This window comes from Ips typographus, linkage group LG15, assembly GCF_016097725.1.
Source record: "Ips typographus isolate SLU linkage group LG15, UJ_Ityp_2.0, whole genome shotgun sequence".
NCBI classification, from domain to species: Eukaryota; Metazoa; Arthropoda; class Insecta; order Coleoptera; family Curculionidae; genus Ips; species Ips typographus.
The window spans coordinates 554,441-575,562 of NC_138436.1; the positions used below are offsets into that span (position 1 = coordinate 554,441).

General features: G+C 32.5%; 1 protein-coding gene across 1 annotated transcript in view; it reads left to right on the forward strand.

Moving 5' to 3' along the window:
• LOC145738080 (mitotic checkpoint serine/threonine-protein kinase BUB1-like) overlaps positions 1-15,786 on the forward strand; it is a 96,676-nt gene extending 80,890 nt beyond the window's left edge. Inside the window, exon 16 of the mRNA XM_081992938.1 lies at positions 15,406-15,786. Coding sequence (XP_081849064.1) covers positions 15,406-15,723 — 318 coding nt within the window. The 3' untranslated portion in view covers positions 15,724-15,786. The remainder of the gene's footprint in view (positions 1-15,405) is intronic.
• Positions 15,787-21,122: the final 5,336 nt, after the last annotated feature.

Genomic DNA, 21,122 nt, shown 5'->3' on the forward strand with positions numbered 1-21,122 from the left:
TAATGTAAATTTGTTTAACCTAAATCACCTTTTTATTGTTTTTTGAAGGTCATGTGACCTTTTCATTTATTTTTTCCTATTTTTTAAGGTCACATGATCTTTTTATTTTCTTTTTTAAGGTCACGTGGGTTTTTTTTTTAACAATTTTTATATTTTTTCAATGTCATTTCCTTAAAAATTACTTTTTTCATTTTTTTTTTCGTTTCGTCAAAGTCACATGACTTTTTTTATTTTTTTTTACCAAAATCCTCCCTTTTATTATTTTTTAAAAGTCACGTGATTTTTTTCATTTTTTTAAGGTCACGTGACCTTTTTATTTTATTTTTTGTTTTTCAAGATAATGTAAATTTGTTTAACCTAAATCACCTTTTTATTGTTTTTTTTTGAAACTTTTTCATTTATTTTTTCTATTTTTTAAGGTCATGTGGGTTTTTTTTTACCAATTTTTATATTTTTCAATGTCAATTGTCGTCATCATCGATTCGTCCTACAAAATGACACCAAATTTGTCGTAGAAAATTCGTACGTTTTGACCTTAACCTAACCCAGCGACAAAAATTGACAAATCTTCCGTCATCTGTCATTTATTTTGACAGATGACTTTTTTCACTTTTTTATTTTTCAAGGTCATGCAAGGTTTCTTGTCTAAAATCACCATTTTATTGTTTTTTTTTTGTAATTTTTAAATGTCCCGTGACCTTTTAACTTTTTACCAATTTTTATATTTTTTAAGGTCATTTTCTCAAAAGGTTTTACCTTAAAAATAATAATTTTTTTCCGTTTTGCCAACGTGACCTTTTTTTACCAATTTTCACATTTTTCAAGGTCATTTTCTTAAAATTACTTTTTTTCATTTTTTTAAAAGCTTCTGGAATATTCCAAACGCTTCTAAAACGTTCTAGAAATTATTAAAAGCTTTCAAAATAATTAAATTCAAAAAAAAAAAAAAATTAAAATAAAAAAAAATTAAAAATAAAAATAAAAAATAAATTAAATTAAAAATTAAATTATTTTAAGCTTCCTTCTTCTTTTCCTTATCCTACCTTTTATTATTTTTTAAGGTCACATGACTTTTTTCACTTTTTTTTAATTTTTCAAGGTCATGCAAGGTTTCTTGTCGAAAGTCACGCAGGTCACGTGACCTTTTTAATTAAAAAAAATAAAAAATTACTTTTTTCAATTTTTTTTCCCGTTTCGCCAAGATCACATGGTCTTTTTTTTTATCAAAATTACCTTTTTATTGACCTTTTTTACCAAATTTTTGGTTTTTTTTTATTTTTTTCCTTTTCGTCAAGGTCACGTGACCTTTTTTATCAAAATTACCTTTTTATTGACTTTTAAAGGTCACGTGACCTTTTTTACCAAATTTTTTGTTTTTTTTTTTATTTTTTTCCGTTTCGTCAAGATCACATGACCTTTTTTAAAATCAAAATTACCTATTTATATTGTCGTAGAAAATTCGTACGTTTTGAACTTAACCTAACCTAACCCAGCGGCAAAAATTGACAAAATCTTCCGTCATCTGTCATTTATTTTGACAGAAATTGTTTTTTTGTAAAACGTTTTGAAAACGTTTTTTGTCATTTTTGAAGGACACGTGACTTTTTGAAGACATACAAAGTTTATTGTCCAGTCACTCGGGTCACATGACCTTTTTAATTTTTTGAGGTCACGTGACTCACTTTTTTTATTTTTCAAGGTCATGCAAGGTTTCTTGTCGAAAGTCACTCGGGTCACATGACCTTTTTATTAAAAAACAATTAAAAATTACTTTTTTCAAATTTCAAATTTTTCCCGTTTCGTCAAGATCAGATTGACTTTTTTTGAAAATGTCTAAAACATTCTAGAAATTGTTTAAAAGCTTCTGGACTGTTCCAAAAGATTCTAAACGTTCTAGAAATTGTTAGAAGCTTCTAGAATCTTCTGGAATGTTCCAAATGTTGCTAAAGCATTCTAGAAACTTCAAAAACTTTCTATAACCTCCCAATTGCTTCTACGACGTTCCAGAAACTACTTTCCACTTCCAAAAACATTTTAGAAATTGTTTAAAATCTTCTGGATTGTTCCAAAAGATTCTAAACGTTCTAGAAATTGTTAGAAGCTTCTAGAATCTTCTGGAACGTTCCAAATGTTGCTAAAACATTCTAGAAACTTCAAAAACCTTCTATAACCTCCCAATTGCTTCTACGATGTTCCAGAAACTACTTTCCACTTCCAAAAACATTCTAGAAATTGTTTAAAAGCTTCTGGACTGTTCCAAAAGATTCTAAACGTTCTAGAAATTGTTAGAAGCTTCTAGAATCTTCTGGAATGTTCCAAATGTTGCTAAAGCATTCTAGAAACTTCAAAAACTTTCTATAACCTCCCAATTGCTTCTACGACGTTCCAGAAACTACTTTCCACTTCCAAAAACATTTTAGAAATTGTTTAAAATCTTCTGGATTGTTCCAAAAGATTCTAAACGTTCTAGAAATTGTTAGAAGCTTCTAGAATCTTCTGGAACGTTCCAAATGTTGCTAAAACATTCTAGAAACTTCAAAAACCTTCTATAACCTCCCAATTGCTTCTACGATGTTCCAGAAACTACTTTCCACTTCCAAAAACATTCTAGAAATTGTTTAAAAGCTTCTGGACTGTTCCAAAAGATTCTAAACGTTCTAGAAATTGTTAGAAGCTTCTAGAATCTTCTGGAATGTTCCAAATGTTGCTAAAGCATTCTAGAAACTTCAAAAACTTTCTATAACCTCCCAATTGCTTCTACGACGTTCCAGAAACTACTTTCCACTTCCAAAAACATTTTAGAAATTGTTTAAAATCTTCTGGATTGTTCCAAAAGATTCTAAACGTTCTAGAAATTGTTAGAAGCTTCTAGAATCTTCTGGAACGTTCCAAATGTTGCTAAAACATTCTAGAAACTTCAAAAACCTTCTATAACCTCCCAATTGCTTCTACGATGTTCCAGAAACTACTTTCCACTTCCAAAAACATTCTAGAAATTGTTTAAAAGCTTCTGGATTGTTCCAAAAGATTCTAAACGTTCTAGAAATTGTTAGAAGCTTCTAGAATCTTCTGGAATGTTCCAAATGTTGCTAAAGCATTCTAGAAACTTCAAAAACTTTCTATAACCTCCCAATTGCTTCTACGACGTTCCAGAAACTACTTTCCACTTCCAAAAACATTTTAGAAATTGTTTAAAATCTTCTGGATTGTTCCAAAAGATTCTAAACGTTCTAGAAATTGTTAGAAGCTTCTAGAATCTTCTGGAACGTTCCAAATGTTGCTAAAACATTCTAGAAACTTCAAAAACCTTCTATAACCTCCCAATTGCTTCTACGATGTTCCAGAAACTACTTTCCACTTCCAAAAACATTCTAGAAATTGTTTAAAAGCTTCTGGATTGTTCCAAAAGATTCTAAACGTTCTAGAAATTGTTAGAAGCTTCTAGAATCTTCTGGAATGTTCCAAATGTTGCTAAAGCATTCTAGAAACTTCAAAAACTTTCTATAACCTCCCAATTGCTTCTACGACGTTCCAGAAACTACTTTCCACTTCCAAAAACATTTTAGAAATTGTTTAAAATCTTCTGGATTGTTCCAAAAGATTCTATTTCTAGGTTTCTTGTCGAAAGTCACTCGGGTCACATGACCTTTTTATTAAAAAACAATTAAAAATTACTTTTTTCAAATTTCAAATTTTTCCCGTTTCGTCAAGATCAGATTGACTTTTTTTGAAAATGTCTAAAACATTCTAGAATTGTTTAAAAGCTTCTGGACTGTTCCAAAAGATTCTAAACGTTCTAGAAATTGTTAGAAGCTTCTAGAATCTTCTGGAATGTTCCAAATGTTGCTAAGCATTCTAGAAACTTCAAAAACTTTCTATAACCTCCCAATTGCTTCTACGACGTTCCAGAAACTACTTTCCACTTCCAAAAACATTTTAGAAATTGTTTAAAATCTTCTGGATTGTTCCAAAAGATTCTAAACGTTCTAGAAATTGTTAGAAGCTTCTAGAATCTTCTGGAACGTTCCAAATGTTGCTAAAACATTCTAGAAACTTCAAAAACCTTCTATAACCTCCCAATTGCTTCTACGATGTTCCAGAAACTACTTTCCACTTCCAAAAACATTCTAGAAATTGTTTAAAATCTTCTGGATTGTTCCAAAAGATTCTAAACGTTATAGAAATTGTTAGAAGCTTCTAGAATCTTCTGGAACGTTCCAAATGTTGCTAAACATTCTAGAAACTTCAAAAACCTTCTATAACCTCCCAATTGCTTCTACGATGTTCCAGAAACTACTTTCCACTTCCAAAAACATTCTAGAAATTGTTTAAAAGCTTCTGGATTGTTCCAAAAGATTCTAAACGTTCTAGAAATTGTTAGAAGCTTCTAGAATCTTCTGGAATGTTCCAAATGTTGCTAAGCATTCTAGAAACTTCAAAAACTTTCTATAACCTCCCAATTGCTTCTACGATGTTCCAGAAACTACTTTCCACTTCCAAAAACATTCTAGAAATTGTTTAAAATCTTCTGGATTGTTCCAAAAGATTCTAAACGTTATAGAAATTGTTAGAAGCTTCTAGAATCTTCTGGAACGTTCCAAATGTTGCTAAAACATTCTAGAAACTTCAAAAACCTTCTATAACCTCCCAATTGCTTCTACGATGTTCCAGAAACTACTTTCCACTTCCAAAAACATTCTAGAAATTGTTTAAAATCTTCTGGATTGTTCCAAAAGATTCTAAACGTTATAGAAATTGTTAGAAGCTTCTAGAATCTTCTGGAACGTTCCAAATGTTGCTAAAACATTCTAGAAACTTCAAAAACTTCTATAACCTCCCAATTGCTTCTACGATGTTCCAGAAACTACTTTCCACTTCCAAAAACATTCTAGAAATTGTTTAAAAGCTTCTGGATTGTTCCAAAAGATTCTAAACGTTATAGAAAATTGTTAGAAGCTTCTAGAATCTTCTGGAATGTTCCAAATGTTGCTAAAGCATTCTAGAAACTTCAAAAACTTTCAATAACCTCCCAATTGCTTCTACGATGTTCAGAAACTACTTTCCACTTCCAAAAACATTCTAGAAATTGTTTAAAATCTTCTGGATTGTTCCAAAAGATTCTGAACGTTATAGAAATTGTTAGAAGCTTCTAGAATCTTCTGGAACGTTCCAAATGTTGCTAAAACATTCTAGAAACTTCAAAAACCTTCTATAACCTCCCAATTGCTTCTACGATGTTCCAGAAACTACTTTCCACTTCCAAAAACATTCTAGAAATTGTTTAAAATCTTCTGGATTGTTCCAAAAGATTCTAAACGTTCTAGAAATTGTTAGAAGCTTCTAGAATCTTCTGGAACGTTCCAAATGTTGCTAAAACATTCTAGAAACTTCAAAAACCTTCTATAACCTCCCAATTGCTTCTACGATGTTCCAGAAACTACTTTCCACTTCCAAAAACATTCTAGAAATTGTTTAAAAGCTTCTGGATTGTTCCAAAAGATTCTAAACGTTCTAGAAATTGTTAGAAGCTTCTAGAATCTTCTGGAACGTTCCAAATGTTGCTAAAGCATTCTAGAAACTTCAAAACTTTCTATAAACCTCCCAATTGCTTCTACGATGTTCCAGAAACTACTTTCCACTTCCAAAAACATTCTAGAAATTGTTTAAAATCTTCTGGATTGTTCCAAAAGATTCTGAACGTTATAGAAATTGTTAGAAGCTTCTAGAATCTTCTGGAACGTTCCAAATGTTGCTAAAACATTCTAGAAACTTCAAAAACCTTCTATAACCTCCCAATTGCTTCTACGATGTTCCAGAAACTACTTTCCACTTCCAAAAACATTCTAGAAATTGTTTAAAATCTTCTGGATTGTTCCAAAAGATTCTAAACGTTCTAGAAATTGTTAGAAGCTTCTAGAATCTTCTGGAACGTTCCAAATGTTGCTAAAACATTCTAGAAACTTCAAAAACCTTCTATAACCTCCCAATTGCTTCTACGATGTTCCAGAAACTACTTTCCACTTCCAAAAACATTCTAGAAATTGTTTAAAAGCTTCTGGATTGTTCCAAAAGATTCTAAACGTTCTAGAAATTGTTAGAAGCTTCTAGAATCTTCTGGAATGTTCCAAATGTTGCTAAAGCATTCTAGAAACTTCAAAAACTTTCTATAACCTCCCAATTGCTTCTACGACGTTCCAGAAACTACTTTCCACTTCCAAAAACATTCTAGAAATTGTTTAAAATCTTCTGGATTGTTCCAAAAGATTCTAAACGTTCTAGAAATTGTTAGAAGCTTCTAGAATCTTCTGGAACGTTCCAAATGTTGCTAAAACATTCTAGAAACTTCAAAAACCTTCTATAACCTCCCAATTGCTTCTACGATGTTCCAGAAACTACTTTCCACTTCCAAAAACATTCTAGAAATTGTTTAAAAGCTTCTGGATTGTTCCAAAAGATTCTAAACGTTCTAGAAATTGTTAGAAGCTTCTAGAATCTTCTGGAACGTTCCAAATGTTGCTAAAGCATTCTAGAAACTTCAAAAACTTTCTATAACCTCCCAATTGCTTCTACGATGTTCCAGAAACTACTTTCCACTTCCAAAAACATTCTAGAAATTGTTTAAAATCTTCTGGATTGTTCCAAAAGATTCTAAACGTTATAGAAATTGTTAGAAGCTTCTAGAATCTTCTGGAACGTTCCAAATGTTGCTAAAACATTCTAGAAACTTCAAAAACCTTCTATAACCTCCCAATTGCTTCTACGATGTTCCAGAAACTACTTTCCACTTCCAAAAACATTCTAGAAATTGTTTAAAAGCTTCTGGATTGTTCCAAAAGATTCTAAACGTTCTAGAAATTGTTAGAAGCTTCTAGAATCTTCTGGAATGTTCCAAATGTTGCTAAAGCATTCTAGAAACTTCAAAAACTTTCTATAACCTCCCAATTGCTTCTACGATGTTCCAGAAACTACTTTCCACTTCCAAAAACATTCTAGAAATTGTTTAAAATCTTCTGGATTGTTCCAAAAGATTCTAAACGTTATAGAAATTGTTAGAAGCTTCTAGAATCTTCTGGAACGTTCCAAATGTTGCTAAAACATTCTAGAAACTTCAAAAACCTTCTATAACCTCCCAATTGCTTCTACGATGTTCCAGAAACTACTTTCCACTTCCAAAAACATTCTAGAAATTGTTTAAAATCTTCTGGATTGTTCCAAATGATTCTAAACGTTATAGAAATTGTTAGAAGCTTCTAGAATCTTCTGGAACGTTCCAAATGTTGCTAAACATTCTAGAAACTTCAAAAAACCTTCTATAACCTCCCAATGCTTCTACGATGTTCCAGAAACTACTTTCCACTTCCAAAAACATTCTAGAAATTGTTTAAAAGCTTCTGGATTGTTCCAAAAGATTCTAAACGATCTAGAAACTTGTTAGAAGCTTCTAGAATCTTCTGGAATGTTCCAAATGTTGCTGAAGCATTCTAGAAACTTCAAAAACCTTCTATAACCTCCCAATTGCTTCTACGATGTTCCAGAAACTACTTTCCACTTCCAAAAACATTCTAGAAATTGTTTAAAAGCTTCTGGATTGTTCCAAAGATTCTAACGTTCTAGAAATTGTTAGAAGCTTCTAGAATCTTCTGGAATGTTCCAAATGTTGCTAAAGCATTCTAGAAACTTCAAAAACTTTCTATAACCTCCCAATTGCTTCTACGACGTTCCAGAAACTACTTTCCACTTCCAAAAACATTCTAGAAATTGTTTAAAATCTTCTGGATTGTTCCAAAAGATTCTAAACGTTCTAGAAATTGTTAGAAGCTTCTAGAATCTTCTGGAACGTTCCAAATGTTGCTAAAACATTCTAGAAACTTCAAAAACCTTCTATAACCTCCCAATTGCTTCTACGATGTTCCAGAAACTACTTTCCACTTCCAAAAACATTCTAGAAATTGTTTAAAAGCTTCTGGATTGTTCCAAAAGATTCTAAACGTTCTAGAAATTGTTAGAAGCTTCTAGAATCTTCTGGAACGTTCCAAATGTTGCTAAAACATTCTAGAAACTTCAAAAACCTTCTATAACCTCCCAATTGCTTCTACGATGTTCCAGAAACTACTTTCCACTTCCAAAAACATTCTAGAAATTGTTTAAAAGCTTCTGGATTGTTCCAAAAGATTCTAAACGTTCTAGAAATTGTTAGAAGCTTCTAGAATCTTCTGGAACGTTCCAAATGTTGCTAAAGCATTCTAGAAACTTCAAAAACTTTCTATAACCTCCCAATTGCTTCTACGATGTTCCAGAAACTACTTTCCACTTCCAAAAACATTCTAGAAATTGTTTAAAATCTTCTGGATTGTTCCAAAAGATTCTAAACGTTATAGAAATTGTTAGAAGCTTCTAGAATCTTCTGGAACGTTCCAAATGTTGCTAAAAACATTCTAGAAACTTCAAAAACCTTCTATAACCTCCCAATTGCTTCTACGATGTTCCAGAAACTACTTTCCACTTCCAAAAACATTCTAGAAATTGTTTAAAAGCTTCTGGATTGTTCCAAAAGATTCTAAACGTTCTAGAAATTGTTAGAAGCTTCTAGAATCTTCTGGAATGTTCCAAATGTTGCTAAAGCATTCTAGAAACTTCAAAAACTTTCTATAACCTCCCAATTGCTTCTACGATGTTCCAGAAACTACTTTCCACTTCCAAAAACATTCTAGAAATTGTTTAAAATCTTCTGGATTGTTCCAAAAGATTCTAAACGTTATAGAAATTGTTAGAAGCTTCTAGAATCTTCTGGAACGTTCCAAATGTTGCTAAAACATTCTAGAAACTTCAAAAACCTTCTATAACCTCCCAATTGCTTCTACGATGTTCCAGAAACTACTTTCCACTTCCAAAAACATTCTAGAAATGTTTAAAAGCTTCTGGATTGTTCCAAAAGATTCTAAACGTTCTAGAAATTGTTAGAAGCTTCTAGAATCTTCTGGAATGTTCCAAATGTTGCTAAAGCATTCTAGAAACTTCAAAAACTTTCTATAACCTCCCAATTGCTTCTACGACGTTCCAGAAACTACTTTCCACTTCCAAAACATTTTAGAAATTGTTTAAAATCTTCTGGATTGTTCCAAAAGATTCTAAACGTTCTAGAAATTGTTAGAAGCTTCTAGAATCTTCTGGAACGTTCCAAATGTTGCTAAAACATTCTAGAAACTTCAAAAACCTTCTATAAACCTCCCAATTGCTTCTACGATGTTCCAGAAACTACTTTCCACTTCCAAAAACATTCTAGAAATTGTTTAAAAGCTTCTGGATTGTTCCAAAAGATTCTAAACGTTCTAGAAATTGTTAGAAGCTTCTAGAATCTTCTGGAACGTTCCAAATGTTGCTAAAACATTCTAGAAAACTTCAAAAACCTTCTATAACCTCCCAATTGCTTCTACGATGTTCCAGAAACTACTTTCCACTTCCAAAAACATTCTAGAAATTGTTTAAAAGCTTCTGGATTGTTCCAAAAGATTCTAAACGTTCTAGAAATTGTTAGAAGCTTCTAGAATCTTCTGGAATGTTCCAAATGTTGCTAAAGCATTCTAGAAACTTCAAAAACTTTCTATAACCTCCCAATTGCTTCTACGACGTTCCAGAAACTACTTTCCACTTCCAAAAAACATTCTAGAAATTGTTTAAAATCTTCTGGATTGTTCCAAAAGATTCTAAACGTTATAGAAATTGTTAGAAGCTTCTAGAATCTTCTGGAACGTTCCAAATGTTGCTAAAACATTCTAGAAACTTCAAAAACCTTCTATAACCTCCCAATTGCTTCTACGATGTTCCAGAAACTACTTTCCACTTCCAAAAACATTCTAGAAATTGTTTTAAAAAGCTTCTGGATTGTTCCAAAAGATTCTAAACGTTCTAGAAATTGTTAGAAGCTTCTAGAATCTTCTGGAACGTTCAAATGTTGCTAAAGCATTCTAGAAACTTCAAAAACTTTCTATAACCTCCCAATTGCTTCTACGATGTTCCAGAAACTACTTTCCACTTCCAAAAACATTCTAGAAATTGTTTAAAATCTTCTGGATTGTTCCAAAAGATTCTAAACGTTATAGAAATTGTTAGAAGCTTCTAGAATCTTCTGGAACGTTCCAAATGTTGCTAAAACATTCTAGAAACTTCAAAAACCTTCTATAACCTCCCAATTGCTTCTACGATGTTCCAGAAAACTACTTTCCACTTCCAAAAACATTCTAGAAATTGTTTAAAAGCTTCTGGATTGTTCCAAAAGATTCTAAACGTTCTAGAAATTGTTAGAAGCTTCTAGAATCTTCTGGAATGTTCCAAATGTTGCTAAAGCATTCTAGAAACTTCAAAAACTTTCTATAACCTCCCAATTGCTTCTACGATGTTCCAGAAACTACTTTCCACTTCCAAAAACATTCTAGAAATTGTTTAAAATCTTCTGGATTGTTCCCAAAAGATTCTAAACGTTATAGAAATTGTTAGAAGCTTCTAGAATCTTCTGGAACGTTCCAAATGTTGCTAAAACATTCTAGAAACTTCAAAAACCTTCTATAACCTCCCAATTGCTTCTACGATGTTCCAGAAACTACTTTCCACTTCCAAAAACATTCTAGAAATTGTTTAAAATCTTCTGGATTGTTCCAAAGATTCTAAACGTTATAGAAATTGTTAGAAGCTTCTAGAATCTTCTGGAACGTTCCAAATGTTGCTAAAACATTCTAGACACTTCAAAAACCTTCTATAACCTCCCAATTGCTTCTACGATGTTCCAGAAACTACTTTCCACTTCCAAAAACATTCTAGAAATTGTTTAAAAGCTTCTGGATTGTTCCAAAAGATTCTAAACGTTATAGAAATTGTTAGAAGCTTCTAGAATCTTCTGGAATGTTCCAAATGTTGCTAAAGCATTCTAGAAACTTCAAAAACTTTCTATAACCTCCCAATTGCTTCTACGACGTTCCAGAAACTACTTTCCACTTCCAAAAACATCTAGAAATTGTTTAAAAGTTTCTGGATTGTTCCAAAAGATTCTAAACGTTATAGAAATTGTTAGAAGCTTCTAGAATCTTCTGGAACGTTCCAAATGTTGCTAAAGCATTCTAGAAACTTCAAAAACTTTCTATAACCTCCCAATTGCTTCTACGATGTTCCAGAAACTACTTTCCACTTCCAAAAACATTCTAGAAATTGTTTAAAATCTTCTGGATTGTTCCAAAAGATTCTGAACGTTATAGAAATTGTTAGAAGCTTCTAGAATCTTCTGGAACGTTCCAAATGTTGCTAAAACATTCTAGAAACTTCAAAAACCTTCTATAACCTCCCAATTGCTTCTACGATGTTCCAGAAACTACTTTCCACTTCCAAAAACATTCTAGAAATTGTTTAAAAGCTTCTGGATTGTTCCAAAGATTCTAAACGTTCTAGAAATTGTTAGAAGCTTCTAGAATCTTCTGGAATGTTCCAAATGTTGCTAAAGCATTCTAGAAACTTCAAAAACCTTCTATAACCTCCCAATTGCTTCTACGATGTTCCAGAAACTACTTTCCACTTCCAAAAACATTCTAGAAATTGTTTAAAAGCTTCTGGATTGTTCCAAAAGATTCTAAACGTTCTAGAAATTGTTAGAAGCTTCTAGAATCTTCTGGAATGTTCCAAATGTTGCTAAAGCATTCTAGAAACTTCAAAAACTTTCTATAACCTCCCAATTGCTTCTACGACGTTCCAGAAACTACTTTCCACTTCCAAAAACATTCTAGAAATTGTTTAAAATCTTCTGGATTGTTCCAAAAGATTCTAACGTTATAGAAATTGTTAGAAGCTTCTAGAATCTTCTGGAATGTTCCAAATGTTGCTAAAGCATTCTAGAAACTTCAAAACTTTCTATAACCTCCCAATTGCTTCTACGATGTTCCAGAAACTACTTTCCACTTCCAAAAACATTCTAGAAATTGTTTAAAATCTTCTGGATTGTTCCAAAAGATTCTAAACGTTATAGAAATTGTTAGAAGCTTCTAGAATCTTCTGGAACGTTCCAAATGTTGCTAAAACATTCTAGAAACTTCAAAAACCTTCTATAACCTCCCAATTGCTTCTACGATGTTCCAGAAACTACTTTCCACTTCCAAAAAAACATTCTAGAAATTGTTTAAAAGCTTCTGGATTGTTCCAAAAGATTCTAAACGTTCTAGAAATTGTTAGAAGCTTCTCTAGAATCTTCTGGAATGTTCCAAATGTTGCTAAGCATTCTAGAAACTTCAAAAACTTTCTATAACCTCCCAATTGCTTCTACGACGTTCCAGAAAACTACTTTCCACTTCCAAAAACATTTTAGAAATTGTTTAAAATCTTCTGGATTGTTCCAAAAGATTCTAAACGTTATAGAAATTGTTAGAAGCTTCCTAGAATCTTCTGGAACGTTCCAAATGTTGCTAAAACATTCTAGAAACTTCAAAACACCTTCTATAACCTCCCAATTGCTTCTTCGATGTTCCAGAAACTACTTTCCACTTCCAAAAACATTCTAGAAAATTGTTTAAAAGCTTCTGGATTGTTCCAAAAGATTCTAAACGTTATAGAAATTGTTAGAAGCTTCTAGAATCTTCTGGAACGTTCCAAATGTTGCTAAAACATTCTAGAAACTTCAAAAACCTTCTATAACCTCCCAATGCTTCTACGATGTTCCAGAAAACTACTTTCCACTTCCAAAAACATTCTAGAAATTGTTTAAAAGCTTCTGGATTGTTCCAAAAGATTCTAAACGTTCTAGAAATTGTTAGAAGCTTCTAGAATCTTCTGGAACGTTCCAAATGTTGCTAAAGCATTCTAGAAACTTCAAAAACTTTCTATAACCTCCCAATTGCTTCTACGATGTTCCAGAAACTACTTTCCACTTCCAAAAACATTCTAGAAATTGTTTAAAAGCTTCTGGATTGTTCCAAAAGATTCTAAACGTTCTAGAAATTGTTAGAAGCTTCTAGAATCTTCTGGAATGTTCCAAATGTTGCTAAAGCATTCTAGAAACTTCAAAAACGTTCTATAACCTCCAATTGCTTCTACGACCGTTCCAGAAACTACTTTCCACTTCCAAAACATTCTAGAAATTGTTTAAAAGTTTCTGGATTGTTCCAAAAGATTCTAAACGTTATAGAAATTGTTAGAAGCTTCTAGAATCTTCTGGAACGTTCCAAATGTTGCTAAAACATTCTAGAAACTTCAAAAACTTTCTATAACCTCCCAATTGCTTCTACGATGTTCCAGAAACTACTTTCCACTTCCACAAAACATTCTAGAAATTGTTTAAAAGTTTCTGGATTGTTCCAAAAGATTCTAAACGTTATAGAAATTGTTAGAAGCTTCTAGAATCTTCTGGAACGTTCCAAATGTTGCTAAAGCATTCTAGAAACTTCAAAACTTTCTATAACCTCCCAATTGCTTCTACGATGTTCCAGAAACTACTTTCCACTTCCAAAAACATTCTAGAAATTGTTTAAAAGCTTCTGGATTGTTCCAAAAGATTCTAAACGTTCTAGAAAATTGTTAGAAGCTTCTAGAATCTTCTGGAATGTTCCAAATGTTTGCTAAAGGCATTCTAGAAACTTCAAACAACTTTCTATAACCTCCCAATTGCTTCTACGACGTTCCAGAAAACTACTTTCCACTTCCAAAAACATTCTAGAAATTGTTAAAAGTTTCTGGATTGTTCCAAAAGATTCTAAACGTTCTAGAAATTGTTAGAAGCTTTAGAATCTTCTGGAATGTTCCAAATGTTGCTAAAACGTTCTAGAAACTTCAAAAACCTTCTATAACCTCCCAATTGCTTCTACGACGTTCCAGAAAACTATTTTCCATTTCCAAAGACTTATAAAACCATTCTAGAAATTGTTTAAAAGCTTCTGGATTGTTCCAAAAGATTCTAAACGTTCTAGAAATTGTTAGAAGCTTCTAGAATCTTCTGGAATGTTCCAAATGTTGCGCAAACGTTCTAGAAACTTCAAAACCTTCTATAACCTCCCAATTGCTTCTACGACGTTCCAGAAACTACTTTCCATTTCCAAGGACTTCTAAAACGTTCTAGAAATTGTTTAAAAGCTTCTGGAATGTTTCAAAGGTTCTTAGACTCTCTAGAAACTTCTTAGAACTTGTTAAAAGCTTCAAAAAGCTTCTGAAACGTCCCATAAACTACTTTAAACTTTCAAAAGCTTCTGGAATATTCCAAAAGCAAACGTCTGGACGTTCTAGAAACTTCTTAAAACTTCCAGAAACTTGTCGAATCTTTAAAAAACTTCTATAACCTTCCAGATCCTTGCAAAAGCTTCTAATACTTTCTAGAATGTCTTGGGCGTTAGATTAGGTTAAGTTAGCTAGCTTTTTGACAGTTTTACACAGACAGCTGTCAAAAATTTGTTTTATATATTATTTTGACAGATGTCAATTTTTTTTTCCAAACTTTATTTATTGATTTCGGCAATTTTGCGTTAGGTTAGCTACTTTTTGATAGTTTTACACAGACAGCTGTCAAAAATTTGTTTCATATTATTTTGACAGATGTCAATTTTTTTCAGCAATTTTGCGTCAGGTTAGCTACTTTTTGACAGTTTTACAATGACAGCTATCAATTTTTTTTTTCAAATTTGTTTTTTGCGTTAGGTTAGCTTGATTTGACAGTTTTACACAAACAGCTGTCAAAAATTTGTTTCATATTATTTTGACAGATGTCAATTTTTTTTAAACTTTATTTATTAATTTCGGCAATTTTGCGTTAGGTTAGCTACTTTTTGACAGTTTTCCACTGACAGCTGTCAAAAATTTGTTTGATATAATTTTGACAGATGTCAGTTTTTTTTTCAAACTTTATTTATTGATTTCGGCAATTTTGCGTTAGGTTAGATATTTTTGACAGTTTTACACAGACAGCTGTCAAAAATTTGTTCCATATTATTTTGACAGATGTCAATTTTTTTTTCAGCAATTTTGCGTCAGGTTAGCTACTTTTTGACAGTTTTACAATGACAACTATCAATTTTTTTTTTTTTCAAAGTCTGTTTTTGCGTTAGGTTAGCTTGATTTTGACAGTTTTACACAGACAGCTGTCAAAAATTTGTTTGATATTATTTTGACAGATGTCATTTTTTTTTAAACTTTATTTATTGATTTCGGCAATTTTGCGTTAGGTTAGCTTGATTTTGACAGTTTTCCACTGACAGCTGTCAAAATTTTGTTTGATATAATTTTGACAGATGTCAATTTTTTTTTCAGTAATTTTGCGTCAGGTTAGCTACTTTTTGACAGTTTTACAATGACAGCTATCAATTTTTTTTTTTTTTCAAACTTTTGACAGTTTTGTCAAAAATCAGCATTTGACATAATATTATGATGACATTTGACATTTGACAGGTGATGGACAAGCGAGCGTGGAGCTATCACACGGATCTGTTTTGCGTGGCGGCATCGTCGTACGTTCTTTTGTTTCAAGAGTATGCGCACGTGCGTCGAATGCGCGACGGCACGTGGAGTATCGGTGCGCGGATGCCACGTTTCGTCAAACAGGAATTGTGGACCGGCCTGTTTCATTCGATGCTCAATCAGCAACGCGGTTGCGCCGATCTGGCAACGTTGGAGATGCTGTTTCGCGAGGAATTGGACGAGCCGCAACGACAAAAAGAGTTGCCGCTTCAGCTCAATTCGCTGAAAAACATTTTAAAAAATCGATAATCGATTTCCTTCATTTTTTAATTTTTAACTTTAAGATTAAATTAAATATGTTGCTTGAACGTACGTACAACTGGTTTTTTTTTTTCTTTTTTTACCTTACCTCGATGGACCAAATTAACTTTTGACGCCCTCTAGCGGCCAATCGAATCATGGGGGGATACATTTGGAAAGCTTGAAATCTGCTCTATCTTTTGTTTTCTATGACACTTTGACGTAACTTGTTAAATAAGGGAGTAATTTGGGGTCAAAACAACGAGTGTCACAAAATATGTGATTTTATGGTAAAAGAACTTTGACGTCCTCTAGCGGCCAAACGGTGCAATCAATCGAATCATGGGGGGATAGTTTTGGAAAGCCTGAAATCTTCTCCTTCTTTTGTTTTCTATGACACTTTGACGTATCCTGTCAAATAAGGGAGTAATTTAGGATTAAAGCAGTGGGTGTTACAAAATATGTCATATTATGGCGATGAAACTTTGACGCCTTCTAGCGGCCAAACGGTGCAGTCAATCGAGTCATGGGGGGATATTCTTGGAAAGCCTGAAATCTGCTCTATCCCTTGTTTTCTATGACATTTTGACGTAACTTGTCAAATAAGGGAGTAATTTAGGGTCCAAGCAACGAGTGTCACAAAAGATGTTATTTTATGGTGAAGGAACTTTGACGCCCTCTAGCGGCCAAACGGTGCAATCAATCGAATCATGGGGGGATAGTTTTGGAAAGCCTGAAATCTGCTCTATCTTTTGTTTTTTATGACATTTTGACGTTACTTGTCAAATAAGGGAGTAATTTAGGGCCAAAGCAATGTGTGTCAAAAAATCTGTGATTTTATGGTGAAGGAACTTTAACGCCCTCTAGCGGCCAAACAGCACTGGACACAATTACAACAATCGATCACCAACTCAACGAACACCAGCACATACACTTGTAATCAGCCACCGCCCTCTGTACAAGAAAGCCTAGAATGTCACTTTTAATGGCGGCGTTAGAGGTTTTCGTTTTGTACACAAACCTATACAGATGCAGTAGAAAATATGTGTTTTGTATTTTTTCGTGTAGTTGATTAGAAGTTGTGAGTGAAAAATCAAAGAACGCTTTATTCCTTCAAGTTTGGTTAGAAGACCTTTTATCCTGGAAAGTACAAACAAACTAATGTGAAAACTGCTCAATCAAAGAAAATTTGGAAATCCTTGAAGCTAGGTAAGCAAAACTGGTAAATGGGTATTATTACCAAGACCTTTCTTTTAAAATGTAAATGTGCCAATGGAACTTCTACAAGCTGTCCTGTTTCTTCAGAGTAAACCTTGTTGCCCTCAAAATGTCACTCACATACCTATGTATGTAAGAGGCAATAAGTTTACTGAATGAGAAATCATATTGTACTTACCACTGAGTATTTGTGTTTCTTTCAACCACTGTTGGGTTCGAGCAGGGTCTTTTGGAAAGTAAAAGACTTAAGACACTTTTGGGCGTTCACCAAATTGCTTTTACAATTTGGCAAACAACAAGTAGAGGGCATATTGTAGGGGCAATAGAATTTAAGTTAAAAAAACCAACAACAAATTATAGAACAATGAAGGAACAATAACAATAGTGATAACACAATAAAATGAACACAAACTACACTTTCACTAGAACAATAAACATATAAACAACAATATATAATAGCAAACAGAAATTACTTTGGCAAGTAATCCCAAATCTTGACTTTAAACCTTAAAATTAATTTAATCATCGAAAAACTCAATTTCCACAATACAAACAAATGCAAACTGTCAACCACTATTTCGGCCATATTGGAATTTTTGGCATGCACCTTCTTGGCTTTCTTGTACAGAGGGCGGTGAATCAGCCCTTGTTGAGGGTTTAAGCTGATTAATTGACACATTAAGCCTGCCTGTGCAGCATTAACTGAAGTGTCCAGGGAGTATTAGCATTTTTGAAATAAGGTCATTCTAGTCATGAGCAGATCTGCAGGTCCAGTTTTAAATGTCAATAATCCACCAATGGATAGCCAATCAAAAAATAAGTTGACATTCATTATGTCAATTTCCTGAAAAGTGCTTCCTAAGGAAAATACAGTCCTTCAAATTTCTGTTTAAAAAATCGTTTTATTTTTGTCATAACTGTCAAACCGTTGGAGCAATATTGATCAAATTTGGAACGAGCACTTTATTACACGTTATTATAAGACCCAAAACTAACCCAACCCAACTTAAAAATTGTCTTGGAAACGGAAAATTCACTTAAGAAGTTTAAAAAATATTATTGTAGCCAGTTTTCATAGTTTCCAGATCAACTGAAAGACTTTACTTTTGAAAATGGACTTTTTATGCAAATCGAGAGACTTTATACTGAAAATTGACTTGTAGACATAAAAACTACTTTTTCAAGAATTTGTTACTACAAATTCATACATTTAAACCTTAAAAATTGAATTGAACCCCAAAATGTGACTGAACTAATGAAAAGTGACATCAGAAGCTTAAAATTTGCATTTGAAATAAGTTTTCATAATTTGAAGACAAATTTCAATATTTTAGTCTTGAAAATAGTCTTAGATGCAAGACATTAACATTAGATTCATGAAAATTGTCTTGAAAACTAACTTTTCGTGCTTTTTATTTTGCTTTTCATTTTCTTCGAATTCTGGACTATTTAATATAAAAAACACTAAAAAATTAGGTACAGTCAAGGAGAAAAGTGAGGTCAAAGTTGAAACTGCCAGAAAGACAGTTTTTAGGACAGTCAGGGACAAAATCACCTCTAAAACCCAAGTTAAGCACATTTTTGGAATCCTCACTAAATTTCCTATCAAATAACACTAAAAAAACTCAAAAATTGGGTACAGTCAGCAAGAAAAGTGAGGTCAAAATTTTGAACTGCCAGAAAGACAGTTTTTAGGACAGTCAGGGGCAAAATCGCTTGTAAAACCCACTTGGAGTGAGAGAATGACAGTTTTAAGCACATTTTTGGAATCCTCACTAAATTTCCTATTAAATAACACTAAAAAAACTCAAAAATTGGGTACAGTCAGGGAGAAAAGTGAGGTCAAATTTTTGAACTCCCAAAAAGACAGTTTTTAGAACAGTCAGGGACAAAATCACCTCTAAAACCCACTTGGAGTGACAAAATGACAGTTTTAAGCACATTTTTGGAATCCTCACTGAATTTCCTATACAACGACACTGAAAAACACTAAAAAATTAGTACAGTTAGGGAGAAAAGTGAGGTCAAAGTTTTGAACTGCCAGAAAGACAGTTTTTAGGACAGTCAGGGACAAAATCACCTCTAAAACCCACTTGGAGTGACAAAATGACAGTTTTAAGCACATTTTTGGAATCCTCACTAAATTTCCTATCCAACGACACTAAAAAACACTCAAAAATTAGTACAGTCAGGGAGTAAAGTGAGGTCAAAGTTTGAACTGCCAGAAAGACAGTTTGTAAAGACAGTCAGGGACAAAATCACCTCTAAAACCCATTTGGAGTGACAGAATGACAGTTTAAAGCACATTTTTGGAATCCTCACTAAATTTCCTATCAAATAACACTAAAAAAAACTTAAAAATTAGTACAGTCAGGGAGAAAAGTGAGGTCAAAGTTTTGAACTGCCAGAAAGACAGTTTTTAGGACAGTCAGGGACAAAATCACCTCTAAAACCCACTTGGAGTGACAAAATGACAGTTTAAAGCACATTTTTGGAATCCTCACTAAATTTCCTATACAACGACACTGAAAAACACTAAAAAATTAGTACAGTTAGGGAGAAAAGTGAGGTCAAAGTTTTGAACTGCCAGAAAGACAGTTTTTAGGACAGTCAGGGACAAAATCACCTCTAAAACCCACTTGGAGTGACAGAATGACAGTTTTAAGCACATTTTTGGAATCCTCACTAAATTTCCTATCAAATAACACTAAAAAAAACTTAAAAATTAGTACAGTCAGGGAGAAAAGTGAGGTCAAAGTTTGAACTGCCAGAAAGACAGTTTTTAGGACAGTCAGGGACAAAATCACCTCTAAAATCCACTTGGAGTGACAAAATGACAGTTTTAAGCACATTTTTGGAATCCTCACGAGAAAGAGAGAACGAACTTTTCGTGTTTTTAACTTTGCTTTTCATTTTCTCAGAATTCTGGACTATTATTAGTGCTTCAAAATTGCTTTCAGCTTGGAAAATCGAGTTTCAAGACTATCTTCACCAAGTTATTGACATAGCAAACTTAAAAAACAATTTTTACATTCTTCATAGACTAAAAATAGCATTCCAAGCTTTGTCACTATTAAATCGACTTTTAGACACCTCAGTGCTAAAAATTCGGGTATTTCTTAATAAACTAAACTGTTTTTAGTGTTTTAAGGCTGTTTTCAATGCATCAAAGTTTCAAGACTATCTTTACAAGGTTTTTGACTTATCAGGCCTAAAAGCCAGTTTGTCCACTGACCATAATCTTGAAAATGTTATTTCAAGCTTCTTCACTATTAAATTGACTTCTACACTCATAGGTGCAATAAATTGTAGCATCTCTAAGAAATTCAGACTGTTTTTAGTGCTTTTTAAGACTGAAAAATCGAGTTTAAGACTATTTCCAAAAGTCAAGTTTCTTCAGTAATAAAAGTAAAAAATTTTGGTACCAAATACTACAATAATAGTCTTGAGAACTAATTTTTAGAAATAAAATAGTCCGAAAATTTAATTTACTTCTAGACTTGTTGTCCAGTCCAGAAAATTGAGTTGTACACCAATTAAAGTCTTGAAAATATACTTTTGGACTCTATTTAGTCCTAGTAAAGTCAGTTCTAGCATTAAAAGGCAACTTTTATATTATTTTTAGTAGTAAAAAATGAGTTTCATGCACAATACAATCTTTGAATGCCAGTTTCAGACACTCAACCAGGATGGCAGTCTGAGAAAGCAATCATAAGACCATTCCTAGTAGTAAAAAGTTTCTAGACTATTCAGTACAAATTTGGACTTTCACAAGTCTTGGATGTTTAGTTTTAAAATATAAAACGATTTTTTGAATTGAAATTTGGAGGACTGTATTTCCTTAGGAAACGTTTTTCAGAAAAATGACATAATGCAAGTCAACTTATTTTTTGATTAGCTATCAAATGGTGAATTATTGACACTTAAAACTGGACCACCCTGTATATACTATGTATGTGAAAATATCATCCTATGTACATACTTACCATGAGTTGTTATTAACTGTAACTTACCTTGATTTTTTAGCAGATATTACGTTGTTAAATTGCCTAATTACTTCCATGGTTTTTATAAATTATTAAAGAAATTATCTCCTTTTATATAATATTTTATATATTTAATAAAATGATACAATAAGGATTTTGCTTATTGTATTTAAAAGCATAAACAAACAATTTTTGAAAGGGAAC